This window comes from Artibeus jamaicensis, unplaced genomic scaffold (assembly GCF_021234435.1).
Source record: "Artibeus jamaicensis isolate MK-2021 breed Jamaican fruit bat unplaced genomic scaffold, CSHL_Jam_final scaffold_916, whole genome shotgun sequence".
In the NCBI taxonomy this organism is placed as follows: domain Eukaryota; kingdom Metazoa; phylum Chordata; class Mammalia; order Chiroptera; family Phyllostomidae; genus Artibeus; species Artibeus jamaicensis.
The window spans coordinates 669710-679405 of NW_026522059.1; the positions used below are offsets into that span (position 1 = coordinate 669710).

A 9696-nucleotide genomic window follows, 5' to 3' on the forward strand; every position below is an offset into this window, starting at 1 on the left:
GAGCTGGCCTCCCTGAAGGGGTTCCCAGGCCTGGAAAAGCAGGAGGCCCAGCCCTGAATCACACACCCTCCTCAAGCCACCTCTAGTGGGCGGGGCCTCAAGTCAGGCGGAGCTCCGGCGTTGGAGCCGTCCCGAGCCGGGATTGAGGGGCGGGGCCTTAGGTACGAATGGACCCGGCCTATATGAGGTGGGGCTTAAGGGTAGACGCTTAGCCTGGGCGTGGCCTGAGAGGGCGGGGCCCTGGCGCGGAGGACCCAAATGAGGCAGAGTTCTGTGCCTGGTGGAGCTCATGCATGGGGACTCTCTGGGGAGGGGGCCACAGAACAGGGCATTAGCCAGGAATGGACGGGGCCTAATCCGGGGCGGGGCCTTATATAAAGTGGTGCCGTAAATTAGACGCGGTGTAGTGCTGGGGCGTGGACTGGGAGGCGGTTACAGGGCGGAGCCATAAAACTAATGGGTGTGGCCTGGTTGGGGCGTGGCCAAAGTAGCTCGGGGTTCCTGTTGACGGGCCTTGAACGGGGTGGGGCCTCAAGTGGGAGGGTCCTCCGGTCGGGCGTGGCTCCGAGGTGGGGGCTCGCCGGGGCGGAGCGGGAGACGCGGACAGGCGGAGCCTTCCCGGGGGCTGCGAGGGCTCTGCCCTCCACTGGGAAGCTGCACTCCGGCTCCAACCGGAGGAGGTGGCTGGGGGGGGAGGCGGGGGCGGGCGGGCTCCACCTCCCTGGGCGCGCACTGGAGCCGCCCAATTCCCGGAGCTTGGGTGAAGGCTCGAGGCAGCGGAGGCTCAGCTCCCGGCTGTGCTTCTGTGAACCGGGCCAGGGCGGGCGGGAATCGGCGGCGGCGGCGGCGGCGGCAGATCGCACGGAGGGTGGCGGCCTGGGCCCGCCAAGCCATGGCGGCTCCGGAGCCGGCGCCCAGGCGGGGCCGGGAGCGGGAGCGGGAGGAGGAGAGCGAAGATGAGAGCGACATCCTGGAGGAAAGCCCGTGCGGCCGCTGGCAGAAGCGGCGGGAGCAGGTGGGCAGGAGGAGGGCGGGCGAGGGAGAAACTGGAGAACAGGAGGCCCGAAATCTCTGCAGCCTTCAGTGCGCGACCTTCTTCTTGCACCCCTTTGGCCTGGCCCCCATGCCTGGTGAGGAACCCCGATTCCCTAAGGGCCAATCTGGCAGGATCACTTCCCCATGCCTCTGGGACCAGCCACTAGCCCCCTGGGAACCATCCTCAACCTCCTGCGATCTGCTCCAAATCCCACGGATGCCCCCAGCTTCCCCCCAGAGCAGGCCAGGACCTTCATCACCAGCTTGTGGAAAGAGATCAAGTCTGCACCGCCCTGACACCTGACAGCACATCCATATTCCCACCCCCACTACCAGGTAAACCAGGGAAACATGCCTGGGGTCCAGAGCACCTTCCTGGCCATGGACACGGAAGAGGGGGTGGAGGTGGTGTGGAACGAGTTGCACTTCAGTGACAGAAAGGCCTTTTCTGCACACGAGGTGAGGCCTGTGCAGCATGCCCCCCACCCCCCACCCCACTTGTGACCACCGTGTGACCGCCCCCCCCCACACTTCCCAGGAGAAGATCCAGACCATGTTTGAGCAGCTGGTGCTCGTTGACCACCCCAACATCGTCAAGCTGCACAAGTACTGGCTGGATGCCTCCGAGGCAGGCGCGAGGGTGAGCCCCAGGCACAGCAGGGGCGGGCGAGGCACTGGCGGGTGGGGCGGCAGCGGGTGCCTGCCCGCAGTCGGCAAGCCGGAGAGCCCGTCCGCCCCACAGGTCATCTTCATCACCGAGTACGTGTCCTCGGGAAGCCTCAAGCAGTTCCTCAAGAAGACCAAGAAGAACCACAAGGCCATGAATGCCCGGGTATGGGGAGTGGGCCGGGTTGGCAACCAGGATAGGACCCGGTCAGGGCACCATCCAGGACAGAGATGGGGCCAGGCGAGGGGCGCGGGGCATGGGGCCGGTTTGGGAACAGGAACGGGGTTGAGGGGCCAGGGCACATGGGGGCACCACAGGCCCAGCCACCTCTCCCGCTGGTCCGACCGAGTGCGTCCGCCGACAGGCCTGGAAGCGTTGGTGCACGCAGATCCTGTCAGCGCTCAGGTGAGCGCCTGGGCTTGCCCTTGCCTCCGCCCCCCATGCCCCGCCTTCCTGGCGCCCCCTGACCCAGCTCTGCCTGCTCTTCTCTCCCATGACCCGCAGCTTTCTGCACGCCTGCAGCCCTCCCATCATCCACGGGAACCTGACTAGTGACACCATCTTCATACAGCACAACGGCCTCATCAAGATCGGCTCCGGTGCGGGCAGGGCAGGGGGCGGGGCTGGGGGACCAGGAACCGGGGGATCAGCGGAACCGAGAGCGGAGGATTCCTGATGCCCCATAACACTGACTCCGCTTTTTCTCCCCTGTGCCCTGCGCAGTGTGGCACCGCATCTTCTCCAATGGTGCGTGGGGACCCTGGGGGATGGAGGGACATGGAGAGGTCTGGTCTGCTCATCCCTGCGCTTGCCCTAGCGCTCCCGGATGATCTCCGAAGCCCCATCCACACCGAGCAGGAGGAACCGCGGAACCTGCACTTCTTCCCCCCAGAGTATGGCGGTGAGTCCAGGAGGCCGCGCCCCCCGGCACAGCATCCGCCCAGTGTGCAGAGCTAAGAGGGACAGAGACGCTCTGTCTCTGTCCCTTTTTCAGAGGTGGCCGACCGCACCGCTGTGGACATCTTCTCCTTCGGGATGTGTGCATTGGAGGTACCAGCCCCACAGCCTCCTGACCTGGCCTCCTCCCAGCTCCCTGCACCCCTCTCTCCTGTGCTGTCACTCCCCGACACCTGACCTCCTGGCCCTGTCTCCAGATGGCTGTGCTAGAGATCCAGGCCAACGGAGACACCAGGGTCACAGAGGAGGCCATTGCTCGCGCCAGGCACTCGCTGAGTGACCCCAACATGCGGGTAAGCAGCTTGCCTGCCCCTCCGGGTAGGGCTGGGGGGGTGTTTCAGGCAGGCCTGGAGGTGCAACAGGTCAGTGCTGCCGAGGCACGTGCAGGCCCACCTGCCAGGAGGCCTGACCCAGACTGCAGGCTGAGTTCCAGGCCTAGGCACACAGGTGCACGGGGAACGCAGACCTAGTGCGAGGGCGCTGTTGTGCTGTCCGTTTTATAGATAAAGCAGCCGAGTCCCTTGTCCATGGCTCTAGAGTAAGTAGTAGAGCCGGTGTCTGCACCAGGTCTGCCTGGCTCCACGTCCTTGCATTTAAGCCTCCAGAGGACAGGCTAGAGGTAACGTGGTTCCAACTTGGGCTGAGGGGGGAGGCACGGTGAGCAGCAGGGCAAAGGGAGTGTGGGGTGGGAGCTGCATCCACAGCCCCTCCGGCCGGAGTCTGGGGACTCTCGGGCTCAACCACGTGGCCTCTGGGGATGCGAGAGGGAAGTGATGGGCCCGGATGGGCTGGCGAGGAGGTGGAGCCGAGATAGACACCAGAGGCCGTGCAGGGCCTGGATGGGTGTGGGGAGCAAGGACCCATCAAGGTCACCTCCGGAGCTGGGCCTGGCCCAGACGAGCAGCAGAGAGGCAGGCTGTGGGTTTGTGCAGGGCCACGTGACCTTCAGGGGCCTGGGCTGGTCTGCTGGCACTCGGAGCAGACTTCCTTTGTGAACGGGGCACGGCAGCACCAACTCCCCCCCCCCCCCTGGGGTTTTGTGAGGGGTGAGAGAAGTTCCGAGCGCAGGGCCTGACTGTTCTGTTTGTAGGTGCAGACCCGGGCTGCCTGACCCTGTCCAGGCTGCCCCACTATGTAGGCAGGCACGCAGGCTCCATGGGGGGTTGGACCCTTGGGACCTGGGGGTTTCAAACCCCCATACTGTGGGACCAAAACAGCTGTCGGCCTCTCCTCTCCATGCCCCTAGGAGTTCATTCTCTCCTGCCTGGCCCGCGACCCTGCCCGCCGGCCCTCTGCCCACAACCTCCTCTTCCACCGTGTGCTGTTCGAGGTGCATTCACTGAAGCTCCTGGCAGCTCACTGCTTCATCCAGCACCAGTGTGAGGGGCAGGCCGCCTAGGGGTGGGATGAGGAAGGGGGACCCGCGGGGTCTGTGGCTCGGGGTTCACCACCCTGAGTGCTCCTGTGGCCTGTAGACCTCATGCCCGAGAACGTGGTGGAGGAGAAGACCAAGTCGATGGACCTTCACGCAGTCCTGGCAGAGATCCCCCGGCCCCCCCGGCCCCCGCTACAGTGGCGGTGAGCAGCTGTAGCCCCAAGGACCCCTTTTCCGCCTGGCCAGCCCCCACACAGTCCCGCCCCACCAGCAGGGCGGGCCGGCTGGCCACTCTCATGTGCTTCTCATGCCTGTGCCAGGTACTCAGAGGTCTCCTGTCTGGAGCTGGACAAATTCCTGGAGGACGTCAGGTGAGAGCTGGTGTGAGGTTGGGGACAGGTGACTTCCAGGCCTGAGCCCCGAGCCACCCCAGTGTGTCCCCAGAAACGGGATCTATCCACTGATGAACTTCGCTGCTGCTCGGCCCCTGGGGCTGCCCCGAGTCCTGGCCCCACCCCCAGAGGAGGCCCAGAAGGCCAAGACCCCAACGCCGGAACCCTTTGACTCAGAGACCAGAAAGGTGAGTCCCCCACCTTGTCTACTGCCCAATGGGGTACCCTTCTCATGCCTGCCTTTGAGTCCCCCCAGCCCAGCTCTCTTCCAGGCTGCCAGAGACCAGGTCTTGGTTGACCCCTTGGCAGAAGTTGGGGGGTGTTACAAGAAGCTGGGATACCCCCTTTCCCAGAGACTCCTTGCCCCTGCAGACACCCTGGCCCGACCCCTTGAGCTTGTCCCATACAAGCTGTCCCCTTGATCCCACCAGCTCCAAGAGCATTTCTTATCAGGAAATCTTATCTCCCCCACCTCTGACCCACCTTGGCTTGCTGACTCCCTGACATTTGTCCTCGTGACTCCTCTGTGCTGCCCTACCGCATTCCCCAACCTCTCCTCCTGCCAGGAGTCCCCTGTCTCCCTTCCCATGGCCACAGCCCCTGGGTTCCAGAGGCTCCAGCTTTGCCCTTGGGTGTGTCTGCATGGCCACAGCTCACATCCAGGCCACCTCCGTCCCCCACCTTGATGCGCCACCTGCCCCTCGCCTGGCCAGCCTCCTTCCTCTTGGCTCCCCGCCACACTGCAGCCTGAGTCACATCCCAACAGGCAGAGCTACCCACAGAGATCGTGGGGGTCCTCCGCCAACCATGAGCACCGTGCAGCGGGTCCAGCTGGCGTCCTGTGCCGCCGCGCTGCCTTTGCCGCTCTGTCGTAGCCTGCTGGCCTGGGCCTCCCCCTGCCCCCTGCGTCCCACAGCTCCCTCATGGTCAGGCGTTCTCTTCCGCCGTGAAGCCTTCCCCGTCCTCCCTAGAGGAGCCTTCTAGTCTCCCCTTAGAAGTTGTCCCCATTTCCCATCCTTACTGCCTCTCGGGGCCCCTTTGAGGTACATCTGCTCTTGCTCCTCAGTTGCTGAGTATGAGCCTCTGTGGGTGACCTTGGGCCCCCACCACCCCCAGGTGATCCAGATGCAGTGTAACCTGGAGAGAAGCGAGGACAAGGCGCGCTGGCATGTGAGCCGGGCCCCAGGCTGGTGAACAGAGGGGGGGTGCGGGGGCAGGGCAGACTGGAGATCTGACCTTGCCCTCTCACCTCCCCAGCTCACTCTGCTTCTGGTGCTGGAGGACCGGTTGCACCGGCAGCTCACTTATGACCTGCTCCCAAGTAGGCTGGGCGGGGACCCAGATGGGGACCCTGGGCCAGGGTGGGCTCAGGGGGTGCCATGGCCTCACGCCTCGCCCCCTACGCCCCCGCCTGCGCCCCTGCCACAGCCGACAGTGCTCAGGACCTCGCTACCGAGCTCGTGCACTACGGCTTTGTCCACGAGGTATGCAGGCTGGGTGTGTCTAGGCTGGGAGGGTGAGGGGTGGGCTGCACCGGTCCCCTATGCCAACCTCCTGCCCCGCAGGACGACCGGACTAAGCTGGCCGCCTTCCTGGAGAGCACCTTCCGCAAGCATCGAGGAGCTTAGCCATGACAGCACACCTGGCCACCCACGTCGGGAAGCCGTGCCCGTCTTCACACCTGCTACTGAGAACCCTCCCTCCACCTTGCACAGCTACTCAGAGGCCCTGGCTAGGGTCGAGGGAGGTGGGCTTGGGCCCACAAAGGAGCCCATCAGTGGGGTGGGAGGCATGATTAGGCCACACATATCCTTCAGTCAAGGACCCCTCACCCAGCCTGCCTCCACACTCACCCTTCCTTCCCACAGCCTCCATTTGCCGGCCAGCAGTCCCGTCCACCCCCAAGCTGTGTGATAAGTGACTGAGCCCTCCAAATGGGAAGGCCGCCCTGCAGGGAGCCATAGTTGGGGGTAACACCGATCCACACAAAGGAATCCCCACCTCAAGTCAGTGGTGAAGCACCTACAGGCATCAGGCACAGTGCTGGGTGCTGAGCGGGGCCATGACCTGGCAGGAGAGGCAGGGACACCGCAGGAAGCCCCAGTTCCCAGCACCGTGTGGCTCTGGCACCCCCGTCTAATGTCCAGCGCACACCTCCCTAAAGCCCCCCTCTGATTTTGCACTGCTCTGAGGCTGGGATCACCATCCCGTCTGTGGACACTCTCCCGGCCCCTGCGGCCCCTCAAGGGCTCCTTTCTCTCCTGCCTTCCCTGGTCCGGAGAGGTCAGTCAGGTGTCCTCCCGGCTCCTCGCTGTGCTTCCTCCAGGCCACCGCCCCCCAGGGACCTCCCTCATCTCTCCCCGCAGCAGCTGCCTCCCCAGGCCCCTCCCACCAGCCCCCACTGCCCTGGACTCATTTCTCTTGAACCACCTCCCCTCCATTTTCAAACGTAAACATTCTTGAACAGTTTAAATTGCATGTATAAATTTAGTGCATTCAGAGTTCTTTCAAAGCATTTCAAATGCCAACTTAGAAAGCTGACCACTCTATCAGTGGTCTAGTGTTGCTACAGGAAGTTACACAAACTCAGAGGCTTAAAACCACCCCAATTTATTGTAGTTGTATAAGTCAGAAGTCTGGCCCAGGTTTCACCAGACTAAAATCAAGGTGTTAGCCAGCTGCATTTCCTTCTGGAGATTCCAGGGGAGAATCCAGTTGCTGTCCCTTCAAGGCGGCTGTTGGCTTGTGGGGTCAGCCATGGCGCTGGGTGCTGGGTGCTGGGTGCTGGGCAGGAATTCCTTTCCTTGCAGTGGTGGGGCTGTGGCCCACTGTAAACCGAAGGCCACCCTCGGCTTACGGAGGCTGCTGCTGTTCTTGGCTCATGGCCCCACCCTCCATCTTCAAAGCCAGCAATGTCGGGTTGTGTCTTTCTCGGGAACCGCCTGTCTGATTTTCTGCAGCCAGAAGGGCTCTCCTGTGACTAGGTTGAGCCTGGATAGGCCAGGGGGCCCCCACACCACGGTCCTTTCCAGGGATTAGGGCAGGGACGTCGTCGGGGATGGGTGCCATTATTCCACCTGCCACAGCACCCTAACCGAACCTAAGACAAAACAAACTTCCCAAGGCGTATCGAATAAATTAAGTGTGCAAATATAATGACTTATCATAAACATTTCCACCCTCTACAAAATTATTCAAATTCTTACACCTTTCAACCTAAAATTACAAATCGAAAATAACCTACATGCCTAGTTGGAAATCCTGATGCTAAGCCGTCTGACTCATTCGTATCAACGTCCACAGTCTGGTGTCGAATGCATGCGAGGCTGCGCCGTGACTGGGCGGGACTCAGAGCGCTGCACACGGCCATCGCTTCGTTTAGTCAAGCCTACGTGGAGGTTTTCTTTTTAACTTTTATCTTTTCCAAGTTATATGCATATTATTTTTTAACAGTGGATTTTTTTCCTTAGGCCAATAAATAATAATAATAATAATAAATAATGCAGTTGCCAACCCAGGTTCTTTTCAAATTCACTCTTAGCTGTTTCTTCAACATTTAAAATCCACGCTTCACAAAAACCACACACACGCTTTTACTGCTTTTTATTGGTTTTCCTACATTAGGTGTCCCCTGCTGGTGTCCTCTTGGGGGGCATGGTCACTGATCTCAACCCCCTGACCTAGTACCATCCAGTGGAATAGGTGTTATTACAGCTTTGTCACCACAGGCCTTAGCAGAGAACAAGGTGTTCCATGGTTATATTTGCTCTTTCGCACAACTTTGTGTTTTCCCTGGAGTTAATAATTGCCTTTTTGGAGGTTTAAATAGTTTTCTATACACACCTCAATTCATCCTCACGTTTTCCTGCAGAAGGATGAACTCAGCACTTGGGATTTGTCGCATAAGTGCCTGCTCAGTTTCACCTTCTGGAGTCCCCGCCACTCCCACTGCACCCCAGGCTGTTCGTCTGGCACCGGAGGCGCAGCGGTCCCACGGCTTCCTCCTGCCCCCGCGTCCCGGGGCTCCTTTGGTCTCTGGGCCCCACGCGTTCCCCTTCCCTTGTTGCCCTGTTTGAGGAAGAACTTCCTCCAAGTTTCCTGGGAAAGGATGCATGGAAAGTTGTGGACTCTGCCTGTTTGTTCGTACTGTGCTCCCACGCCTGCTCGTCCATGTGACGGGGTACAAAAGTTGGGCAAGGCCGAAGGTCCTTCCCAGGACGTGGAAGGTATTTTCTTCTAGTCCCCAGAACTCTGTGCCTTTCTGAGTTCTGACCCTTTGCCCATCTCTCTCTCCGTCTCTGTCTCGCTCTTGATCTTCTCTTCAATCCTGTGCTTTGGAAATTCTCAACGACATGTCTTGATGTAGACCCCTTCCATCAGTTGTTCAGAGACCCCGACCCTACAGCTCTGGAAGTTTTTTCTCTACTTGTGTTTCGTGGAACTCTCCCGTCTCCTCGGTTTCTGGACCTCCCATCATCTAGATGTTGGGCCTGCCTCCTGAGAGGTGCAGTCCCAGGTAGCCAGGGCCCAGGCCTGGAGCTGTCTGCTTCCTGCCACGTGATGCTGGTCAGTGCCTGCCCTCTCCCACCTGGGATAACGGGGGTAATAACAGCACCCACTCCAGGGGTTGTTCTCAGGGTCACACAAGGTGAGGTGTGGAATGAGAATAGGGCTCAGCCACAAACAGGCACTCTGATTGCCACAGGTGTGTGTCAGCTTCACAGGGGAAGCTGCCACCCGTGGGTGTTTGTGGGCCACACACAACCCGTGGTGGAGGAAAGCGAATCCCAGCCCCACGCCACTTCATCCGTCATCCCATTTGGAGGCCGGAGGTGCCTGGCCAGGTGTAAGCACTGGACAGAACTGACCGGCTGGATAATGACCACATTTTCTGTTTGCTAGCTACCTGGTTTTATTGCTATATATTCTGAAAGATTTCAGCTTTATCTTTCAACCCTTCTATTGAATTGTTCATTTTCCTCTCATATTTTTGATTCGTAAGCTCGTGTTGTCATTTGCTGAGTGATCTTTCTGTATAGCCTCTAGTTCTTCTTTTTGGATGCAACATCCTTTCCACTATTGCTAAGGACGTAATTTTAGCTTTTCTTCTTTTTCTTCTTGCTTTTTTGTCTTTGTTCCTTCTGAGTCCCTTTCCCTTGTCTTCTTCATTTTCCTCAGGTATGGGTGATCCTAGGCCGCCCAGCTGCACTTAAGAGTGAGACAACCCCTGGCCAAGTGGCTCAGTTATTTGAAGCATCGTCTCATCCACT

General features: G+C 60.1%; 1 protein-coding gene across 2 annotated transcripts; it reads left to right on the forward strand.

Annotated features, from left to right (window-relative positions):
• The first annotated feature begins 746 nt into the window (after nucleotides 1-746).
• NRBP2 (nuclear receptor binding protein 2) lies at nucleotides 747-7944 on the forward strand. 2 transcript variants are annotated; one of them, XM_037166560.2, is made up of 18 exons: nucleotides 748-1015; nucleotides 1372-1494; nucleotides 1574-1675; nucleotides 1778-1867; nucleotides 2067-2107; nucleotides 2207-2301; nucleotides 2426-2449; nucleotides 2520-2603; nucleotides 2697-2752; nucleotides 2857-2952; nucleotides 3906-4038; nucleotides 4135-4237; nucleotides 4355-4405; nucleotides 4479-4614; nucleotides 5543-5596; nucleotides 5684-5747; nucleotides 5855-5910; nucleotides 5992-7944. In XM_037166560.2, the coding sequence occupies exons 1-18, from the start codon at nucleotides 893-895 to the stop codon at nucleotides 6052-6054; spliced, it is 1494 nt and encodes a 497-aa protein (XP_037022455.1). In that variant the 5' UTR covers nucleotides 748-892; the 3' UTR covers nucleotides 6055-7944. The 2 variants fall into 2 exon arrangements, 1 of the variants encoding a protein (XP_037022455.1); XR_005085451.2 differs by lacking the exons at nucleotides 5855-5910; nucleotides 5992-7944 and having other exon boundaries at nucleotides 747-1015; nucleotides 5493-5596; nucleotides 5684-5729.
• Nucleotides 7945-9696: the final 1752 nt, after the last annotated feature.